This window comes from Panthera uncia (genome assembly GCF_023721935.1).
Source record: "Panthera uncia isolate 11264 chromosome B2 unlocalized genomic scaffold, Puncia_PCG_1.0 HiC_scaffold_24, whole genome shotgun sequence".
Classification (NCBI taxonomy): domain Eukaryota; kingdom Metazoa; phylum Chordata; class Mammalia; order Carnivora; family Felidae; genus Panthera; species Panthera uncia.
Genome location: NW_026057580.1, coordinates 67383496 through 67407746, shown reverse-complemented (window position 1 = coordinate 67407746; position 24251 = coordinate 67383496). Strand labels below are relative to the sequence as shown.

General features: G+C 41.7%; 1 protein-coding gene across 4 annotated transcripts in view; it reads right to left on the bottom strand.

Annotated features, from left to right (window-relative positions):
* Positions 1-24251, bottom strand: part of ARMC2 (armadillo repeat containing 2) — a 131109-nt gene that overhangs the window by 92207 nt on the left and 14651 nt on the right. For all 4 annotated transcript variants that reach the window (XM_049654111.1, XM_049654112.1, XM_049654110.1 and 1 more), the window contains 3 exons: positions 21638-21809; positions 14543-14750; positions 705-781 (listed from right to left, as the gene is read on the bottom strand). In XM_049654111.1, coding sequence (XP_049510068.1) covers positions 705-781; positions 14543-14750; positions 21638-21809 — 457 coding nt within the window. The remainder of the gene's footprint in view (positions 1-704; positions 782-14542; positions 14751-21637; positions 21810-24251) is intronic.

Here is a 24251-nt window from a genome sequence, read left to right as displayed (position 1 = left end):
AGCTGAAGTCAGACGCTTAATTGACTGAGCCACCCAGCATCCCGGGTCACTGCCATTTTAAATCAGGTGGTTATTTTTATCATGTTTGACTTTACATGTCACCACCTGGATCTGCATCCATAAACAGCATAATGTCATTGTTTCTGCAACTTAATGTTTTCATGTAATATTATGTGCACTCATTTCAGTCAATATTATAAGTGTAGTCTAATTCATGTTTCTAACTGCTATATTTCATTGCATGAATACATTTTGCATCATTTCTAGCCTGTGATTTATATTGTCATATATTTTTTTCTCAAACAGATTAAAGCCCCAAAAGGCTGAATTCACACAGTCAATACAGTTTCCTTTAAGTGAGCAATGATTTTGAACTCAGGTTTTGAACTTAAGAACTATGTCAGTGTCAGGTTTTACAATTTTCCAAGTGCTTTTACAAAATAATTTCTTGTACAATCACGAATACTGTAATCTATAAATGTTTGGGGCACTAGAACTGGGTAATGGTAAGAATTTTAAGACTTGTAAAAATAATAAAAAATTTATAAAAACAAATGTTGATGTGAGACCAAGTTGGACAAAGTTACTAGAGTTTTCAAACAGAGAGCCGACAGCAGACATGTTCAGTGTAAATGTCTTTCCTACAAATGGAGATGCTGATGAGGAAGGAGCACTGGAGACCTTTAAGAACACAAGCACCTCACCTGCTCTGGCTTCCAGTCGGCTCACGTCTGAGCTGCTGGAATATGATGAGGCTCTCGAACACCTCTTCCCCTGCTCCCTAGGAGGAAGAGGAATACGCACACCATTCAGCACAAAAACCAAAGTATTTCTCTTTCTATAAGTGTAGAGCTGGTTATATGTAGCTTGTCAAGAAACCACAGAGAATTGTTTATAAGATGTGGTTTGATACTCTATATCCCTTTAATCATAACATTGATTTCCAACTAAGATTTATTAATCAAAAAACAAGTCGGATTTGCTTAAAATATTAAATATAGTTACTAGAAACACCAAAAAGTAAATAAATAAATAAATACATACATACATACATACATACATCCTAAGTTTACTTTGCAAATCAAAAAACTGATAAGGATATACACCACAAGAGGTCACTGTTACAATAAGAAAGAACTCTGGTATGCAGGAATCACAAAAGACCAGCATTCAGGAGCTATAAGAGGCCCTTCTTCTCTCTCCCTGCACACAAGAATTATTCCCAAATTGGTCAGATGTGCCCAAGGTCAAAAAGCAGGGTCAGGTGTGGAGCCCAGGTCTCATAATTTCCAATTCACAGTTCCTTCTACTTCATCACAGAGTATCCTGTTTCCATTTTAAAAATTCATTAGTGTTCCTCAAAATGCTTTATTTTTAGAAACAGTCTAAATGTGAAAAAAGTGAAGGTAAATTCAGGAAGCCCCCAGATGATAATATTTTGTGTTCCAAATAAAAGACTAGTGGCTAGCCATTAGCAGGATTATATTGCCCCCGACTCCACCCCACCCCCCCCACCCCGCCTTTTTAAGGTTATAGTTAATGTAGAGACCATCTGGGAAGGATACAACTTTTCTTTAGCTACAGTGATACTTAAAAGCACTTATTTTAAACATCTGTACAAAATTCCAAGGTAAAAAACACTGAGAGCAAGTTTTACAACATTTTTTTTTATCAAAAAATCACAAAGAATGGATATACTTGTGGCCAGGGTCACTCACAAGCATCCAAATGTGTGCCTGTGCAATAAGATTCCTAGGAAATGTTCAAAGCTACGTCCTGGCCCTTGGCTTTTACTGCTGCCCTAAAGATTAGCTTCTCCAAATATCACTTTTTTCCATAAAATGTCCTTTTTTAAAAAACATTTGACACTTCGTTTTATCATTTAGTAGACTAAAGATCAAGCTAATCTTCCTCAAAATGTCTAATTATTTCATACTCTGAGACAATTGCTTTATTTTTATTCAGTGTAAAAACATAGATCTGGTAGCAAGATCTCCTTGGCGAATCAAAGAAAGAGTGTGGGGTTGAGATGGATCTTCTTTGTCAACACTCTAAGAGTTGAGATTCAAATGGAACAGATCTCAAAGAAGACAAAAATAAAGTAAATCTACCCTATGAGAAGGTAAAATACCAAGAGTGTCACAGGGTGTGAGGCCAAGGAAGTTCTCACACTCATCACTCCTAGAAATAACAAGAAAGTCTGAGAACAATAGAGGCAAGTCCTTCTTTTCACTATTGTCCTAAGCAACTACTGAAATCAAGCAGGATAGTTTTCAACTAATAGCTTTCCAAAGTCACTGGTCCACTCCATCTGAGTCATGGCCAGTGATGAGGTTGCCTCCCTAAATACCACATTTATGTATCCCCACTTCTGGGTGGGGGGAAAAAAAAGAAGGGTCCTTTTTCTTATGATATACCAAAGTTCAACAGTGCTGGGTCTGACTAATTCTCAAAAAGAGCATGGATTGGGATCTACTAATACCCTCCATGATCATCAGTATACAGTGATTGAGTTTGCAGGCTCTGAATCCAAACTCCCTGGGTCCTGGGTCCAACACTTATCAGCTATGTGGATTTGGGCCACTTACTTAAGCTTTTAGCCTTGGTTTTCTAATCTTAATATGAGGGCAATTCCTCTCCTTAGTACAGTGACTGGTACGTTTGAAGAACTTAACAGTCAATGTTAGTATTTTCTTTTGTTCTGGGTCAACAAGCACCTGTCTGAATAATCCAATGCTGGATGTTATTGTGATAAAGAATATATGAAGAGTTTCCCTGAAGAAGTCTAAAATCTACTTGAAGGAATTAAGCACCTTTTTTTTTAATGGAAAATTCCAATGGAGTCTCTAATCAAGTACTAGACTGTGAAAGTCAGCAGTTTATAAGAACTGGAGGGATGCTGACAAGGAAGCGATTAGTGAGAGGGAGATGTGGGCCACAAAGGGGGTCTTAAAGAATAAAAGTTGAACCAGCAAGTGATAACACTACTCTCAGGAGAGAAGCATGAGCAGCCTGGTACTCAGAGTAAGGGATAATTGCACAGGGCCAGCAAGGAAGGAATAGGAGGTTTCTGCTGGGACATACAGGGAACAGCTGCCTGAAACTCTGGGTAGAGGCAATGGGCTGGTCTGTTGGGCAGTAAGGAGCTGTCTTAGGTTCTATCGCAAGGAAGTAATGGGATCTGGGGTTGTGCCAAGAACATTTAGGAGACTTGGAGACAAGGTAACAAGAACTAATTCTTCGGGGGCGCCAGTGGGACTGGAGAAAACAACAAATTGAAGAGATTCTATAAATGAAAAGCTGATAGGATTGGTGGTTGATTTCAGGTAGAAGAAAGGGCAGAAAGTGCCCTTGGAGAAGCAGGATAGCAGGGTTGCCATCAACAGAAATGGGAAGGTTAGGGGGTAGAACAGTTTGAGGAGTAAAGCACACGTGAGGTTTGCCATATTGATTTCAGGTGAAAAATGGAGTATCGGCAAAGAAGATGTGGAAATCAGGAAAAGAGTTCTGTTAAAGCTCAGAGTGGTATATAGGGACTAGAGTCATCAGGTTTGTGGCTTGGAGACCAGAATCTCAGGACAAGGCCTTGTCAAATACTCATATAAAGGATCGCAAGGGGAAAAGGAGTGCAAAGGAAGAAGAGAAATAAAATATGTTCTCATGCATCTCAAGCATGCTGAGAAGATAGGCATGACTAACTCAGGTCAAAGAAGACGAAAACTGAGGAAGAACTGTCTAGTCTGACCAGGGTATGCCTCACAGGGCTTCTGGGGAGCAGTACAGAAGTCCCACAATAGGAGTGAGGTGGGGAGAGGGGCATCAAGAAAAGAAAATCCTCTCCCTGCCAGAGAAGAGAAGAATGGGTGGCCTTATAGTTAGTGGAAATCTGTTCTCCTGTAACTTCCTGGTTCTATGTACTAAATGGAGCCATATGAAACACATCTTTATCCTTCTTCCTCTTGACAATCCTTCACATATTTAAAAATGTGGTGTGACCACTTAACATCATCTCCTATGGTTTAAATCCCATGGTTCAATTAGCATACTAATTAGCTGTGTGACTCCAGGTCCGTTTTCCAAACCAGGAAAGCTTTGGTTTCCTCATCTATATATGAGGGGGTGGTAAATAATAGTAACCCTCTATATAAGGTTGTCGAGAGAATTAAATGATCCAATGCGGGATTGCTAGCAGAATTCCAGGTACCTAGTAAGTACCCAGTAAATGTTTACTGTTATTACAGCTGCCATCACTGATGTCAGCGACGAATTTCTCCAGTCCCTCAATGCATCCTCATGGAATGTGGTTTCAAATCTCTTTGCCAGCCTATTCAGTTACTCTGAGTGAGTGGCAGTTTGTCGGGATCCATTTAGAGTCTGGAACCCGGCACTGAGATAAAGGTATGGCCTGAGGAACAAAGAAGAGAGATTCTAAATAATGCAGCCTAGAGCTACATTAGTGGTTTTGGTGGTCACATCACAGTGTTGGTCAATTCTTGTTTTTTTCTCACATATGCAGCAAATGCAGATTTTCTCCATCCATGGTGGATTCATTAAATTTCACAGTTATATTTGGCAAAGGGTTCCTGTCTATCAGATGTTTCTGTATTTTGATTCAGTCATCCAGTATAATTGTTCTTCTTCCCAGCTTCCTGTCCCATGTTGTCAAAGACCATAATTAATTTTCGTGCAATGATTTTTGATGTCCAATAATAAAACAATTCCAAAAATCATTCTTTAAAGCTCTTTTGTGAAATTCTTCTAGGAGGCAGAATAACACCATTTAATTAGTTATGGTGTCTTCATCTACAAATAACAATAACAACAACAAAAACCTAATTCTAACAGACTTACCCCAAAAATGGAATATACTGGCTCATAGAATCTAAAAGTTAAACACTAGGGTGGGTTTTAGGTGTGGTGTGATCAGGGCTTTGGCTCCATCTTTCTGCAGTTCTATCGGTTCTGCCCTTCCTTTGTTTTGTAATCAGGCTGGAGTAGTGAAGAAGGTGAAATGGCTATATGGCATTCCCAGGCGTCTGATCTACTACCGATCAGAGCAAAAGTAAGGTGTTCTCTTCCCAGTCACTGACTGGAGTCCTACATTTTACTCTGAACACCAGAACCAAGTTCTGTCGTCAAGGCAATGCCACACACAGGCTGACTGCTCATCCACCAATCAGTCACAATAGCAACACCTACTTTTGGACCACATACGCACTGAAGAAATAGAGTATATTTCTTTAAAAATATTCTAAAACTCAGATTTCTCTATTATTTAGACAGGTTTTTCAATTATTTTGATTAAGTCAGAGTTCAGCAAATGTTTTCTTAAAGAGCCAGACAGTATATATTTTACACTTTGCAGGCCAAATGGCAAAATAGAAGCTATTATGTAAGTACTTTTGTAACCATTTAAGTGTAATGACTTAAAGATGTATAAACCATTCTTAGCTCAAGGGCTGTATAACAGAACAAAACAAAACAGGTGGCTGGCCAGATTTGGCTCCTGGGCTGTAGTTTGTTGACTCCTGCTTTAAAGCAGAACTATAAAGACATTAAGAAGGATTTGGAAGCGAGGGGGAAAAAAGCAATAAATTTATTTCCATTTGGAAAAAAATCACATGTAAGAAAATGGGAAAGAAAATTTTAAAGGTACGTTTAAAATTTTAAAGCCTATTTAAATTTTAAATGGCTAATTATCATAAGCATACGATAAAAAGAAAATTTAGCAAATTTTGAGCTAAACTTTCCTTACCCTAAGAAAAAGACACTTCATTTTTAGAATTAGACTCAAGTTGTATAGATTCAAGTCAGGAAGTAAATATTTTAGGCTTTGCAGCCACACAGTCTCTACAGCTACCCAACTTGGCTGCTGAAGTGGGCAAGCAGCCACAGACAATAGGTGAATGAATGGGTGTGGCTGTGTTCCAATAAAACCTTACTTACAGAAACAGGTAATAGGCTGGATTTGGCTCACGGGGCTCAGTTTGCTTACCCCTGCTTTGTAATCTCTTTAGATTCTTTGACTGCAATTTGAGAAGGCCATCACCAAGGAGTTGCGGTGGGGGGGGGGGGGGGGGGGGGGGGGGGGGGCTTTAATCATGTTTTCATAGCCTGAAGCCTCAGACATATAGTTTCCAGACATATTAGCATTCTGTCTTAATAACTAATGTTAAAAATAGAATTCTACTTAAACAGCTACATACAAACATAACGAAATTGAAAAACATGATTTTAAAGAAATGCTCATACGATCAAAATTTTAAGTCTTCCAAGGTTTGTGGCCCAAGATTTAAAAAGCACATATTTAGAAATTCTACAGATAATCTCAATACCCTGTTCGGTAATCACTAAGAGGTTATTCTTCGAGTGGTACTTGCACAAACTTGATTAGATATGGCTTCATAGCTAACCATGTTAGCTTAACTTAGTGAAGCTCAAATTCCCCTAGCTTATGCCCACCAACTCCAGTTATTCAAGACAGCACAGGGGAAGTGCCCTGCAGGTCCGCACCATTCCAGGGACTATCCAAAATGACCAAACGGAAGAATTCCCCTCAAAAGAATCTCCAGGAAATAACAACAGCTAACAAACTGATCAAAAAGGATTTAAACAATATAACAGAAAGTGAATTTAGAATAATAGTCATAAAATTAATCACTGGGCTTGAACAGTGTAGAGGACAGCAGAGAATCTATTGCTACAGAGATCAAGGGACTAAGAAATAGTCAGGAGGAGCTAAAAAATGCTATAAACGAGCTGCAAAATAAAATGGAAACGACCATGGCTCGGATTGAAGAGGCAGAAGAGAGAATAGGTGAACTAGAAGATAAAACTATGGAAAAAGAGGAAGCTGAGAAAAAGAGAGATAAAAAAAATCCAGGAGTATGAGGGGAAAATTAGAGAACTAAGTGATGCACTAAAGAGAAATAATCTATGCATAATTGGTATTCCAGAGGAGGAAGAGAGAGGGAAAGGTGCTGAAGGGGTACTTGAAGAAATAATAGCTGAGAACTTCCCTGAACTGGGGAAGGAAAAAGGCATTGAAATCCAAGAGGCACAGAGAACTCCCTTCAGACGTAACTTGAATCGATCTTCTGCACAACATATCATAGTGAAACTGGCAAAATACAAGGATAAAGAGAAAATTCTGAAAGCAGCGAGGGATAAACGTGCCCTAACATATAAAGGGAGACCTGTAAGACTCAAATTCCCCTAGGTTAGAGTGCGAGTCCACGGCTTCAAGACACCTCAGGCGAAAAGCCTGTGACTTCCCACGGTGGTAGCTATGGGGGCTTCCTTGTCCAGGAGAGGAGCTGTGGCTGCCCTCTTCCAGAGCGAGTCACTGCCCATGCTGGTTCTGGGCACCTGCACCTTCCGTTCTCTGTTTCCTCCCTCACGTCCTAGCGGGGTACTGACACACGGCCATCTTCTGCCAGAACTGCTGCAACCACTGCTTCTCAGTGGGCTCCTTTGTCCCAGGCTCTCCCCTCTCCCTGCCCTTCACTCTGCTGCCAGAGTCCGTCTTGTCTTCTGCTGAAAACCTGTCAGTGGCTCCCTGCAGTCTACAGCCTCCGGACCCATGCTCCTGCCGCACCGGGCCACCTGCCTTTCTTTGAACCTGCTGCCACCAAGTCAAACATCCTCAGCTTCTGCCGTTCTGTTAGCAAAAAGCACAATGTCCGACCTCGACGGAAAGTGAGCCACAAGAGGCATCCCAAAACCACGCACCCCAGGTCGCTCCCCTGACCTTCAGGTCAGAATGAAGTGCTCTCACATCTAAACTCCCAGGGCACAGCTTCCAGCTCTGCTTCCGTTCCCCCAGCATCGGAGTTCATCACTGAACAGTGCTTCCAAAACTTTCGTGTGCATTCACTTCATCTGGATATCTTCTAAAAACGCAGATTCCAATCCAACAGGTCTGGGATGGGGCCCGAGATTCTGCATTTGTAACTATCTCCCAGGTGATGCTGACGTTGCTCTTCCAGAGCCCACACCTGAGCAGCCAGCCTGCTGCCGTGCAAGCGCTTCACGGGCAGGGTCCATTTCTCTGTCTCCCACCACCGCCCCCCCAACCCCGACCCCTCAGCTTTGCTTACCGAGAAATGCTTATCAAATGGAAACGGTGGAGTAAGGTGGGACTCTACAAAATCCTCCTGGCCAGTGCTTGTTTTTTCCAAATGGAAACAGTTTTTCAGGCACATTACCCTTAACTTCTTAAAATAATAATGACTTCATTATTTTTGAAAACAAAAATGATTCATTTATTAATTTTTTAAGGCCAGGCAATATAAGAAAGTACAAAGAATATTTTTCAAAAAACCATCCAGGACCCGACCACCCATAAGTATTAATATGTGGTAAACATCATTGCAGACATATTTTGCATATATTCAGATGAAAAGAGAAAAGAAAGAAGAGGGACTTGGAGGGAGGGCAGTAAAGGGCACATATAAATGGGATCATACCATACATGTCATTGTAATTTTAAAGTATTAAGTATAAATTTTACTTGAATTTAACAGAGAAACAGAAATTGAGATGAAACTGAAGGAATTGTAGAACTTCAGATGAATGGGTCTTCCCAAGAGATATTAGTTTCTAAAAGATCTCTCTGAAGTTAAGAAAAAAAAATAATGAAAAACATTAGGATGCTGAAGTATTCTTTTTAAAATTTGTATTTCACTTCCAGACTGTAGCTACTGACAAATCTACTTCCTCTCATGAAGTGAAATAATTAGTACTCACACTTCTTCCCAAGTACTGGTTTCGGTTATTTACATTACTATTACATCATCGTTTCTGTTCCATAGCCATCATTTTCAGACTTTCAACTCACTATGAAAATAAAGTCAATACTCACCATGAATGCCTTTACCATAGCTTCTTCATTTCAGAATTTTGACTTGTCATTTTGATGTCAAGACTTTTCTAGAAGTGCATGTGTACTATAGTCCCCAAGTTCATTCACATCTGGAAATGTCTATCTGTGGTCTTTGTACTGAAAAACAACTTGGCTGGCGATACAGTCTTGGGTTATCCTTCTTATACTTAGAACTTCATTGACACCACTTCACTGTCTTCTGACACTCAGAGGTGCTCTAATAAAGCCAGAGGCAGCCTGCCTCTTCCTCCTTCTATGTGACTCACTTGTGCAGCCTGAATGGTCATAGGATACCTTCTTCCATTTATCCACCCAATCAACAATTACTAATTGAGTGTGTACTATGTCCCGGGTATTCTAGTGCCAAACACTGTCGGAAGTATCTCAGTGTGGAGTATTCCGCCTCAAACTTTGTTGGGGCAGGATGTGTCCATTGAGGTTCAGATTCAAATTTTTATTTCAGGAAGTTGTCTCTTCCGTTCTCAATTGGTTCTTGTGAGTACCAAAGGAGTTAATGCATGTAAATCACTTGGAAGAGTGGCTGGCACTTAGCTGAAAGTAAGATAGTACTAGGAGGGGGCGTGGAAGAGGACCCTCTCCTTCAGGAATACCAATGCCATGCCTCCCGTATCAATTTCAATTGCTCCACTCATTTCATACCTTTTCATTCATTTCTTTCTGTGTGGTTTCTTCTAACCTGTACACCATGTCTCATTACATTTTCAACTGTTTTCATTCTCACTTTATTTCTAATATGACTTTATTCTCCATGTTTACACATTTTTCTTTCATTTCTTGAGAACTGAAAACATATTTTTCATCTCTTTAGGTTGGCTTAGAATCTCTAATTTGAATTCTTATAACCCAAAGAAGAGCTCCTTTTTCCTTTTTTAAAAAAAAATTTTGACACTATGGAAAACTGTTCTAACTCTTGTTTTTAGAGGGCAGTTCCTTTTGTGATCCATTTTCTTCATCTGTCTTTTGTTATGTTTTTTACATATCTATGCTTGAGTCCTCTGTTAATGCTTGTCCTCATATTATCTTTAAACAGAACAATTTATTTGTTGAAGAATGAACAGGATCCACCAAGGCAGAGAGTTAGGATGTTCCGTGACTTCAACTTTAGTTAGCTTTCTCGAACAATCCATTTTCTGTTTTTTTTCTTAACCTGAAGCATGTGTTCCCTTGGTCTGGGTATAGCAAGTTTCTGTGACTCACAGAAAAGCCCTGTTACATGATAGGCTGCTTGAGTTCTAATCTAGCAAACCCTCTTCCCCATGTATACAGACGCACACCAGCTGGAGGAGACCATCACCCTCAGCACTGTTCCCCTGTCTTTTCACCATCTGGATCTTGAATGGGGTCTTAACAGGGGCATCCCTCCTTCTTCTGTGGCTGGCTCACATCCTTAGGTTTCATTTCTTTAATTAAAGACTATTGGATATGTACCTTTCTGAACTAAGAGACTCACTCTTGGGGAAATCTGTTTCTTGCTCTATGTATGAGGAGGTCAATGTCTGCTCTCAAATTACCCCTTGTTTTCATCTACATTCCATAGACTCTGGCAGGTTAACTAGACTCTTCTGGTTGCAACATTCCAAGTGACAAGAACCTAAAGTACCGTAAGCCGTCCCTGTTAAAATAAATAAAGGAAAGAAGAGAAAGGAAAGAAGAGAGAGAGAGAGAGAGAAAGAAAGAGAGAAAGAAGGAAGGAAGAAGGGAAAGGAAGAAAGAAAGAAGGAAAGAAAGAAAGAAAGAAAGAAAGAAAGAAAGAAAGAAAGAACATATTGGTTCACAAAACAGAGCTATCTACAATGTGGATATGGTGGTCTCAGGCACAGCTAGATCTAGGGGTATATAAATATATCATCCTTAAACTTGGTCAGTAGCTCCATTTCCTTGGCTCTGTTTACACATCACTTCCCCTCTCAGAGTTATCCTCCACGAGGCAATGAAATGGCCACTGTTGGCTCTAAGACCACATCATCTTTACCACTTACGAACTTGAAAGAGCACTTTCCTCAAAGGCTTTGGCAAAAGGCCCAGAGAGGAATTCAGCTGGCCTGTTTGGGATCATGTGCGCACCCTGAGACCAACTGCTGTGACTGGTGGGCTGGAGAACTCTGATAGCCAGTCCAGGGCCTCATAATCACCCCTGGGAAGGTATCTAGGGAACATAGAGTCCCTCTCTAAACACTGACTGAGCAGGACTTATTATACGACGCAAGGCGGCTCGCCCTCCAAAAAGAAGTATGCTAGGTAGACAAAAATAACCAAGCCCATACGCAGTGTAAAGTTTGCTCCATGTTTTGTAGTTTGGGGTTGGAACTATTTCTCTATTTCATTGATGGCATTTATTTCTGTGTTTTTCATTCTCTGCTGCTTTTGTTCAGTTTCTGCAGAATGCCTTTGCTTTACCATCTTTAACCAGAAGCCCTCATTTCTTATTTTTTTAAACGTCTATTTATTTATTTTGAGAGAAAGGGAGAGAGAGCATGCAAGCTGGGGAGGGGCAGACAGAGAGGGAGAGAGATAATCCCAAGCAGGCTGTGCACTGTTAATGCACCGCCCCACACAGGGCTCGATCCCCAAACCATGACATCGTGACTTGAGCCGAAATCAAGAGTTGGCCGCTTAACAAAATGAGCCACTCCGATGCCCTCCTCTTTTCTTATTTTTGACTCCCAAAACACTATTGTTACTTGACAACTTACAAATAAGGCTTTTAAGCCTTATCGATCATTCTACCATCTACAGTGAAAACTGGGAGGAGATGGGAATGAAGGAGCACAGTTGTTTCCATTTTACAGATTAGAAAACTGAGCCCAGCATGCAGATAAATCAAATGGCTGAGAGAGAAGTGAACCTAAATCCAAGGATCACAGCTCCTAGCAAAGAGTTCTTGACTGCTCTTGGGCTTTCCTCCTGAAGACTGCATTTCCAAACCGCAATAGTTTGAATATTTACACAGAAAGCCTTAAAAGGTTTTTAAGCAGATATATGAAAGGGTTCATCAGACTGAACCACTGGATGGATGGATAGATGGATGGTTGGACAGATGGACAGAGATATATATACATATGTATTTTAATGGAAGCTTTATTATTTTCAATCCACATGCCAACTCAAAGTAAGAGACAGTGTAGTGTTGCTACGGGGCAGGCCTGCCAAACCTTAAATGGATCCTTAAATGGACACACAGAGACTGGCGTAATTGCACCGCTGTTTGAAGATGACAGGTTGATAAGTGCTTGAGAGTATGTTCTCTTTTGGAAAGTTAAATAGTCCCCCAAGATCTTGTTTATAATGATGCCTTGCTTAGCAAATCCTTTTTCCATCACAACTGGCATAAAGTGAAACTCCAGTCCATCCCAGGTCTGAGTTGTCCATATTCTAAGTGAATTCTCATTCACTGGAACAAACTGACCCCTTTACTCCCCAGCTGAGAAGCACTCAGAGGGAAGGGCCGCTCCCCCATTCACGGTGTAAGGACCGTGCACGGGCAGCAGGTACTCACTTCCTCTGTCCCCTTGAAGAGACCTGCTGGTCTCCTCAAGCCGGAGTCATCTCATGCCTCCTCCTTTTCTACTTTGCATTCCCTTCCCTCCCTTCTCCTGCCAGCCCAGCTCACTGACAAGAGCCTTCATTTTCCACATTATGGTTTAAAGATGGAAAAATGTTAATTGAGTAAGGCTTTAGCATCAAAACTGGGAATACTCCACTGCATAGCAAAGATCATTTCTTGGAATTATTCACTTAAATGTTTACAAGAAACAATTATCAAGTGTCCCAGATTGATTCACAAATGCAATTAATGAAGGAATTGCTAATAGTTTCCATTTTCCGGTTTGTTTTAATCCTACTGTATAAACTGTCTTTTTGGCGCCACTCCACCAAAAACCCATCGATGATGAAAGGAGGTACAGATTCATAAAGCAGAAATGTTACTGGAAGTTAAACTTGCCAGGGTGCACTGCAAACCCAACTCAGACACAATCATTACACGACGCAAAAGCCATCCTAACAAAACAGAAAAAAAACAATTAGTGCCGCTGCCAACACCTCATAATTCTGGACAGTCAGGAAGAGGTGATTCCAGTCCCTAACTGATTTCTCCTTTGCTGTTTGTGGGATCAAATATGTAACTGAAAATGCCTTTGCTGTCCCTGACGGAAGACATAATGAACTCTGGCTTGCCAGATGATTCTGCAACATCTGAAGGTTTGCAAAATAAAATAAAGTACAATAAAATAAAACAGCTCTTGTCTGGTTTTTCCTCGTCAACTTTAATTACTATAAGGATGGGTGCAGCAAGAGAAATGTTTCCTTTTCGCTTCAGTGCTGGAGCAACACGAGCTCTCCCGCAGTCTTTCATGTGCAAGCTCTGAGGTCTGCAGCCTATTCTTACTCACCGACTGGAAAAGATTGGTTGCAATGGCCAGTTTGATGTTTTGTGCTCAGCTCCCAAAGTCCCAATTGGAAGTCATTCTCTTCCACTTAAGGAGACATTTCATTTTTCCTTTAATTTAAAAAATGTTCTGAACGCAAAGCAACATTACAAGGACCGCTGGGTTGCCTAATATAAATTCCACATGCGCGACACTCTTCAGGCTGTGTCAGCAGACAAGGTCAGTTTAGCTAAACTAACCAGCTGCCAAGCAGCCAGTTCCGGGAAAATTTTAAGCACGCTGCGTGTGTACAAGCCAAAGTCAGACCCAAAATCTAAAGTGAGGGCAACAAGCACTCGGTCTTAAAATGGCCCATGGAATTTAATCTTGTTAAGCAAATTTGAACCAGGCAATTGTCCATAATGACCCAATGGAAAGTCAAAGAAAAATATCTCTAACTGAATGACCCTGTCCAGTCCAGGACCTTCTGCCTATCTTGGCATCATTATTGGCTGGGACTGGAGAACAGAGGCTTCTCTCCCAACTCCACCCCTGACCCCCATCCCTAGTTATTCAAGGCTTCTTTAGGAAAACACCAGGGTGAGAATTCACATGGTCTATACAGTGAACATTTCTCCACAAATCTTTAATATGATAAGAAAATTGTTCCTCAATTTTTTAGGGGAAGCCCTAGAAAGCCCTGCCTAAGAACGTGGTATGAAATAAAGTAATTCCCAATAATTCATTTTTTGAGGTATTAGTAGACAGATACCATGGATAACAGAAATCTATAGGATTCTTCTGTTTTAACTGTTTACCCATTGACAAAATGAATGTTTAAATCCAAGTATCTACTGGAGAATAAAATAAGTGTCCACTCTTCAATGGAATTAACAACAGTGAACTAGTCCAAAGGGAGGGAACAAGAGATTCCAGGCCAAGCAAGAATCCCAAATAACGCACAAACAGAACAATCACTCATCACTCAAGGGCTGGCTGGAACAGTCTAAAGCAAAGACTACTGACAGTCCTATCAACGCAGCATTTGGCAGGTATGAATAAATGTTTTCCCAAGAATTAAATAGGGAATGATGTAAAATCAACTCCATCTAGCCATGAAGAAAAAAAGTCTTTCCTATTCATGCATCATTAACTTAAAAATTTGTTTATGTAAAAGGGAAAATGCAAATCAATCATCTCCATAAGATAAGGAAACAAACTGGTATTGACAGTTATCCAGACCAGAAAATCAAATCAAAAGAATACTGACCCTCCACTTCTGAGATGAGATGGCAAGGATGTTGTCCCTTTAAACATTTCTTGCTCCTGAATTTCACTGAAGCCTCCATCGTAAGTTAGCTGAAGTGGGTGACTCTTTAAGTGGCCCATGGCGTTTGATTCTGTTAAATAAATCCCATTTATTTTCACCATAGGGTCCCCCTTCACAAGGGTTTCTTTGGATTCCACTGTCTTCTTTGCTGTAACAATCAAGGAAATGTTTAGTCAAAGTATTTCTTACTTTAAGAATCACTATTTCAATGTTTTTTTTTTCAGTCTGAGAATTGGCACAATGTAAAAGTTATATGTTACTTATAACATATAAGTTATAACTTATAACATATAAGTCTGGAATTGTACGGCCAAAGCCTACCTGGACATCTACAATACCTCACCACTATTTCAGGCTTGGTGGCACCAATTCATCAGAAACGAGTGGGATCTTCTCTTGACTCTCTGAGTCTACCAGAGGACAAACACTCAAATTAGGTTTATGAATAACTCCATCCACATTTAAATACATCTGCATTCCAGAGTGATGACTCCTTTTCCTGAATTTGATCATGTTAATAATTTTTCATTCAAAAAATCTTGAGTGCCTCCATGATATCAGGCACTGGCCTACACATTCAAGATGTAGCAATGACAAAACAAAGATCCCTGACTTCTTAGGGCTTATATCCTAATAGGTATGAAGAGATAATAAATAATATACCATGATAAATGAGGTATATTATAGAATAACTGCTACGGAAAAAAAAAAAAAGCATAAGTAGAAAAATGGAGAAAACTAAAGAGGATTGGGGATGGGGGCAGGTAGCAGTTTTGAACAGGGTGGGTATGGTAGGCAAACCCTTAATGGAGGCAAGGCATCTGGCTATCAGTTGATGAGGGACAATCTTCCTTGCAGAGGGATTAGCAGGTATGGAGGTCTTAAGGCAGGAGTGTGCCTGGCATGCTTAAGGCACAATAGGAGTGGAGTATGTGAGGGAGAAGAAGAAGAGAGGTGATCAGAGGGGTGGCAGCCAGATCGTGGAGGCCTTACACACCACTGCTAGGTGGTAGGAAGGCAGCTTTGGCTTATAAGGCTTTCTAAAGAGGAGTAAGATAATAAGAGTTGCAAAAAGTCCAGTCTCTAAACTGAAACATCTATTGTGTCTATGACTGCAGATTCTTAAACTTGTGATACAACAGTGTTTCTTTATCAACAAATGGCCATTAGGCATAGTTCATCTGTGATGCTGCCACCACGCTTGAATCTCTGAGAGAATATTTTTTTCAAAAGGGCAGGGAGGGATCAGGTTTTATAGAAAAACACTGTTTTGCAAACACCCAAAGTGTCTTTTTCTGCACTTGAACGAGCAAACCAATAAAAACCAACAAAACCACTTGGTCCACTCTGACCAAGCCCCCTGCTTTCAAAACAATGCATTTCAAAACTGAAAGAAACTTTAGAGATCAGCTAGCCCAAATTTCAATTTTCAGATGAGAAAACGGAAAACCCAAATGTTAAGTGGCCAGTCTCAGTTCACAGAGCAAGTCTGGGGAGAGCCGGGACCATACAGTAGGAAGAGCGTAGGCTTTGCCCTTTCCATCAGACTTGGGGTCAAGGACTGGCTGACCTACGCAGGCAGGTCACTCAACCTTTCTCTCACCTTTCTCAGTAGTCCCCGCCTCTTAGGGATGTGGTGAGAATTAAACAATTTGGCCTAGTAAAGTGATTTACTCAAAACCCAGAAGTTATTTCATCATCATTAAGGGAACCCAAGAATCCCGACTTCTGGTCCAGGGCACGCTCAGTAGCACCACTCTGCCTTAAATATCTTTCCTACTGAATAACAAAGCACATGTTTTGTTTTAGGTCACAGAGCATCTTTAGCCTATTCCTGTATTTTAACATTTGTTTCTTTCCTTAATTTACTCCAAGGATATTTACTAGGCACTCACTGCTACATGCCAGGTGCTGCTCCAGGTGCTGGCGGTCTAACCAAGAAGTCCCAGTGGTCAGGGAGCTTCTCTTCTAGAGGGGAAACACACCCATACTCATAGGGGGCGTTGCTGCGGCCCCCTCTAACTTCACAATCTATTGGAGTGAGCTGTCACTTATTACTACAGCAAAGAGCTGCCCTGGGGCTCAGTCTTCCTCCTGATGGATGTCCACCATTAAACTGAGCATTCGTAACAATGCCCTGTGTGTCCCTGGTAAATATCTGTAGCACATTTTACTAATTTTGTAATGGATCATGGCTCAACTTCAAAGTCTACAACAGGGGTGACTCAGTCAGTTAAGTGGCCTACTTCAGCTCAGGTCATGACCTCATGGCTCGAAGGCTCATGAGTTTGAGCCCCACGTCTGGCTCTGTGCTGACAGCTCAGAGCCTGGAGCCTGCTTCAGATTCTGTGTCTCCCTCTTTCTCTGCCCCTCCCCTGCTCGCACTCTGTCTCTCTCTCTCTCTCTCTCTCTCTCAAAAATAAATAAACATTAAAAAAAAGAAGTCTACAACAAATAGTATTACTATACAGGAACGGTTCCATTTCACAGATATTGCTTTGGCACCTACTATATATTAGACCCTGTTTTAGGTTCTCAGGCTCTTTTCCTACTGAAAGAAATAAAGAAAACCTCTCTTCCTACTGAAGCTGCTCAGTCTAGTAGGGGAGATAGAGAGGCGGACATGTAAAGAGAGAAATGCAGTACAGCATGGTCTGAGCCAGTAAGGGTGGTATAGAGAACAGGAGAGTCCTGAGGGGTGTGGAAGTTGGTCAGGGAAAGATTCATAAACGAGGCAGAGCCTGAGAAGTATTCTTCAAGGATTAACAGGAGGCAAAAAGGAGTTCTGTGAAAAAGGAACAAAAGTCTGGAGTCAGAGTTAGCTTTATGTGCATACATGCTGTATAGTCAAGCAGGGCCCCACACAAAGAAGGGCCCTATGCTTGGCTGTTGCCATCTTGAAATTCCCAATAATTTAATAAAGAGCCCCACATTCTCATTTTGCACTGGGTCCAGCAATTATAGAGTAGCTCCTGCAAGAGGCTTGAATCAGCAGGACCAGGATGGGAAACTGCAAGGAGTTCCAAACCGCTGGTGCACAGGCTGTGGAGGGTAGGGAAAGGAGAGTCAAAAGAAGGGCCTGGAATGTTAGGCTAGATCACTATGGAGCTATGCATGATGAGGAGCAGAGATTTTATCCCCTAGGCCAGGAGTCAGCAAACTAACCACCAAATCTAGTCTGCCTCCTGTTTTCGTACTGCCTACAAACTCAGAATGGTTTTTACATTTTTAAATGGTTGAGAAGAAATCAAAAAGAGAACACTATCTTGTGTCATGCGAAAATTACAGGAAATTCAAGTTTCAGTGGCCATAAATCAGTCTATGTGGCTTTCCCACTACAACAGCAGAGTTGAGTAGGTTGAGCAGAGACTATATGGCCCATGAGGTCTAAAATATTTACTCTCTGGCTCTTTACAGAAAAAGTCTGCCAACTTCTGTGCTAGGTCAGCATTTCCCAAACTGCATTTTTCAAAAGATAGATTCCACAGTCAAGTACATTTGTAAAATGCTGGGTTGAATTAAAATTAAATAGGCATCTTTACTGACCCTCAAATATGCCCATGTGCGCCAGGACTCTCCAAGAGGGAGAGGAAGCAGGCAGATTGATTTGAGTGCTGAACCACTTTTCCAAGGGAATGCTGGAACTCAGTTTGGCAAACACTCCTTTAAGGCACAGGGAGCCCTCCAAAGGGTTTTCAGCAAGAAGATGATGCAATTTGATTTTTATTTGCTTCCTGGCCCATATGGCACACACAGAAAATAATCATTTTCACGGTCCACTGGGATGAAGGGAGAAGGCGGCTGCTCACAGCCATGTGTGGTTGGCAGCTTGGTTTCTCCAGGCTCTTCTGGCTGCTCTAAGGGCTGAGGGTCATCAGTGAGCTGAGGGAGGATGAGAAAGGGGCCTAGAAGGCCAAGCACAAGGCAAGAGGTGAGAACAGAAGTGCAGCAGTGGTGGGAAAGGGAAATGCAGACCCAGAAGATGCTTAGGAAGCCTATTTAGGAAGCCTGTCGAGGGCTCTCTCTGTGAAGGCAAAGAGGGCAGGGATTGGGGGTGGGGGGGAGACTGCTCTGAGGTCTCTGTCCAGCTTGAGTAACTGGGGCAGCCTTAGCATCACTGCCATGTCCAGCTGAAAAGCCTATTTCAACACAGAGCAATTAAACTGCTGGTCCTGTGAAGATCACTACACACCTCTCTTCCCCTTTCCTTTTCTTAAATCAGGAATTCCAAGCCTGCCACCACACCCCCAGCCCTGCCTGCGGCAGAGTCGGCTACAGATGACTTCACATCAAAGGAAGGGGCACACCCTCTGTCTCCAAGCACGGCTGCCTTTACACCCCAGTCACCCACCGAAAGACACCTTTACTAAACAATAGAGTCTCTGACACAAAGCCCAGGGAGCTCCTGCACAAATGACAATAATTCCAAGGCTGCAGCATTAAAATATACATGTATAACATATATAATAATATGTAACATATTTTTTTAATTGGGCAACGGTGCTTTTAAAATGACTCCGACTTTTTACTGCCATTGTTTCCTGAGTGCTGACACAGACCCCAGGGCTGATGAGCAGGGAGCACCTGCAGACAGGGTGGATAAAAGGACGGCAACAAAGACCTGTTTCTGACCGCTCGGAGGCGTGGGGATGGCCTCGGTGCTGGGAAATGACAGCCGCAGATGGCACCTCCCAAGCACAGGTGTGCTGTGGGTGCACAGTCGAGGGCCAGGCGGCCTCGAAGGGAAGGCACAGAGCCACAAGGGAAGCAAAGAAGATGGGGATGGTGGGTGAAGCACCGTCTCTCCGGTCACTCACCTGTAGACGTGAACAGCTCAGGAAGCAGCAAGGCTCCCAAGGTGAGCAACCAGGAGTTAAATGCCGCGGAGGCGGCATTCAGGCTTGATAGCAAAACATCTAGCAAACAACAGTACCGGCACACCAGCTCTACCACCCATTTACAAGGAGTGACGCTGTTCCTCTCTAGGTCTGACCTCAACCCCTGACCCCGGACTCCAGATCCCATCCCCTCTCCTGCTGGCAGGGGCTTTGCTCATGCAATTACCAATCCTTCCGGATCTAACTGGTCTAACTGGGGCCCTGGTGGGGGAACAGTTGAAAAGTTCCTCAGGTGATCCTAATGTGCAGCTATAGCTGAGAAACTGAAGTCAGATGAGGTCTCTCCCTCACTTAAACCCTGCCCTGGCTTTTCAGTGCAAGCAGCATAAAGTCTGGACTGGTTTCCACAGCTCGGCCCTGCCGGGCTGTGGCCTCCGCTCCTTTCACGTTCCCACGGTTAACCACCTCCCCGCCACACTGGCCTTCCCAGCCTCCACCATCCGAGCCTCCCCCTGTCTCGGGCCTCGCTGTCCCTCAGTACGGGCATCTCATCCACAGGTTTCTATATACCTGCCTTTTTCTCCCTAGTCACGTTTCGACCCAGGGGTCACCTCCTCAAGCACATTCCAGTGCCACCTGAGCTACTCCCGCCATGACATTCTCCATCCTGTCATCTTGCGTATCTTCTTCATAGCCCTCGTCAGACCCAAATTATCTTATTTCTTTGTTTTCCCGTTTACTGTCTATCCCCCCTCACAAGCTCTTTGAAGGCAGGACCCTGTGAACCTAGAATGGTATCTGGCACTTAGAAGGGGTTCAATAAATATCTGATTGACTGACTGTTAGAAAGGAAACAAATTGGGACATCGAGGTAAAGCAAGTTGCCTAATTATATATCCCGTGACAGCATCTGTTACCGTGCGACATGAGTGCCCTGGATTGCCTATTTTCCTCTCTTCATGACTTCTTCATGAGTCTCTTTGGCTATGTCAGGGATTACAGGGATCAGAGGGACCAGAACATGAGTAAAGTGGGCTGGGGAGACATAGGGAACTGCAGCCCATACCCCGGGCTAATGGGAGTGGATGGGTGCTACATGAAACAAAGGCCCAGGACTGCCAGATCTTCTAATTTTTTCATAAGAAGTCATAAATCTGGACGCTTCCATGAGATCTTCTACCTTTAAGTGTTGGTGACTCATTAAAAGAAAACCCTTGAATATCAAACAAGTAGGATCCTCAGGCAGTGACTTGTAACTTTTGGGATCCATCTTCAGATAATCTCCTCTCTGTGACTGTACACCTACCCCTATTCATCTTATTGATTGAAGGAGGGCCCGTTCTGCAGCCCCTAGTAAAGCGGTTTTCCAACTTTTTGGACTACATGCAGTAATAATAAGTTCATAATATAAATTAATATAAGTGTAATATATAATAAATTAATAATATGACCCTGAACACACATGTATGTGACCACAGTAAGGTCTCCTTGAAGCAATACTTGCCCTACGATCTGTGATGTGCCCTGATGTCTTCTATTCTATGCTATTTCATTTTTTTTTTTTTTTTCTCTCAATACTGGTGTGATGCTCTAGACTGATTGTCATCCCACTAAAGAGACATTTCCTGCAGAATCTGAAAAACTCTTAGTGTACTCTGGACAGGGGTTGATTCCAATGGTTGGGGCACACATTAGAGCTTGAGGTTTGTAGCACCTCTGCCTCCAGGTGTAGATACCTGCCAGCAATTCTGTGGGAAAGAACTGGAAAAGCCTCCAACTTTAGCTTACTTTGTCCCATGGGATTGGAAAGGTATCCTCAAAGACCTAAGCTTAGGGCACATTGTATGAATCTTTAAATGTGCCTAATGAAATGAACAACTGCTTGAACTAATTTAAAAAATCACTTATTTCTTATAGGTGAACTCCTTCATTAGAAAACACTTAACCCTAATATTCTTTTTCTAGCAAATAACTTTTTTAAAAAAACTGTGATATTTAAGTACTCTTCATGAATGCCCAGAAAAATATATGAATAATGTTTCTTCACCAGCTTTTGCATAATATTAACTAAGCGTTACTGTAAAAATCCTGTGGGGTTTGAAAAAAAGTCCTGTAAAAATAACTTGTATGTGCAAATTCAAATCACCTGCCCACCCCCAGCCCACCCCCCGGTTTAAAGGATGTCACCCAGCCTTACGCTCAGCGGGAGGAAGCGTCCTGTCAGGCAGAAGAGCCCCCCGGGAGGCCGCCCTGAATAAGCGCGCCCGGGCACTGCTTATTCTTCTCATCTTTGCAGCATCCACTGGGGGTTTGGGAAAGGAAAGGCAGGGGTCCTCCTCCGGGGCGGGAGATGCCGGAGCTTTCGGTCTCTGGAAAGAGATTTTTCAAATGATTGGCATGAGTTTCCGCGTCTCAAATAAGACCCCCACCCTGGCACTGGCACTGACACCTCCGGGGGGGGGGGGCTTCCAGCTTCGCTTCACCCCGGCCACTCGATTCTACACCTCACGGGCCATTTTATCTCACGTATGTGTATGTATAGCAACTTCCCATTGCTTTTGTCAAATATATTGTATTAAATCCTCTATCGGGCTTAGCATATTTGAAAAAACAATTCATGCACGCTAGGAAACAGGTATCTGTATAAGAGACTGTAATATTGACACAGTATACTCAAAATGCTTTGTAAATTTTTGTGTTCCTGCCAGCTCAGAAAACAGTTACTTAGCACCTATACATGTCAAGAATTATGTGGAATATAAATACTGCCTTAACATATTTTGGACTCCAGAAAAGTATTTTTTTAAGAGTATAAATATCCTTGAATAATTTAGATTATAAAGTCATAAAACCTAAGAGCAAGAAGTTGTCTTGGACTTATGATATAAAAATGTTTTATTTTCTACCTCTCAGAATTCTATGCTGATACCCTTTGAAAAGGAATATTATGGGCTACATTCCAATTCCTTAAAGACTTTTAAAAGTACCAGCACAACGGGGCACCTGGGTGGCTCAGTCAGTTGAGCGGCTGACTTCGGCTCAGGTCATGATGAGTTCAAGTCCCACACTGGGCTTGCTGCTGTCAACATGGAGCCTGCTTTGCATCTTCTGTCCCCTTCTCTCTCTGCCCCTCCCCTGCTCATTCTCTCCCTCCCTCCCTCCCTCGCCCTCAAAAAGAAATCAAACCTTTAAATATAAATAAATGGAAATACCAGCACCAAGCACTGTGCCACCCAGAGCACCCTGCGGTCCCACTTTCAGGTGGTGGTGTCCTCCAGCCCAGCGCCAGAACCTCACGTGGGCCTCAACTCCCACTTCTGGTGTGGCTTGGTGATCCACCCTGCCTCCCTCCAACCTTAACAAGATCATCTGCTTATGAAAGAGCAATTTTATGGCAGCAGGTGCTTTTAGCTCTCTAACCAAAAACAACTGAGTTAGAGTTCCTGAAGTTACTTACGTAATATGTGAAATGAGTGATTCTCAATCTAGCAGGTTAATCAACAAATTTCTTAAAAATCCAGTGTGAAATTTAAGTCAGATAATTTGGAAAAATGAGTGAGGTTATCTATCACATATGGCACATAATTCCCAACACTCATTTTCTCGTATACATTAATAGAACCTCGACATCTATATTAGACTTCTCCTTCCAATAAGTTGCTTCTTTCAACACTGATGATATTTTTCAAAATATTTTTTTTGTATCATTTCGTTCATTTGCAATTAGAATCAACCCATAAGCCAGATAGAAAAATATTAGCTTCGTGACTTTAGAGAAGTGTGTCTTCTCTAAAGGTAAATAAAGCGGCTTTAAATAAAGAAGGTAAATAAACCTTCTCTAAAGGTAAATAAAATAATCAGCCTAATATAGGGGAAGAGTAAATGACTCTGAGATCAAACCCAAACTGGAGTGCAGTCGATTTACTAGTAGTGGAGTGAACTTGGGCAGGCCATTCCTTTCTCTGAACTTGCCCAGCTACCAAATGGAGATAGGAGGCCTCTTCTTTCAGGGACGCTGACATACATACAATTCCCTCTATGGAAACTCAAGAAATGAAGCTCCCTTCCCTATGCAAGTTGCTCACCCTTTATTAACCAGATTTGGTTCCAAGTTACTTTTAAGTCTCAAAAGTCAGGGCCCTAGCCTCTGATACAACTTGGCTGGAAAAAAAGATTTTGAATTCAGAGGGGTCTCTTCTGAAGGGGCAACACTCATTTGTCTGTATAAATTATGCTATATTTACTTAATAGTCCCTTTACTGTTTAGTCTAATTGTTACAAAATATTCATAAGAATGCCACCTAGGTCATGAAACTAATAGTAACAAAAAAAGCAAAAAATATAATACAGGAAAATAAGAGCTTTATGAAAGGTGAAGTATATAAGGATAATGTCAATATTGAATGTAGATAGGAGGTTTTCTTATCTCAGAATGCCAGTGCTCTGCAGGTACCCTGAATTTGAAACAAAGATTGAGAAGTCTGCCAATTAATAATAATGTAAATAAAGTAGATGACTTCTTTGATAGATGCCCTAACAGTTATAAATGTTTTGGGTACTAAGTAAAAGATCTTATAAAAAGGGAAAATATGCAAAGCTAATTTTTATCTGAAGGAAAATAACTCAATTATCTCTGGATGGCAAGATAAATCCCTTTAACTGCCCCTTGATAAAAGATATCATTTTCCTAGTGCAAAATTAGTCATTGTATAGTGAAAAATGAGTTCCATTTGACTATTGTCCTTAACTAAAATCATGTACCCCATTTAAACATATATCTCACCGGACTACTTATAGGTAATACATGTAAG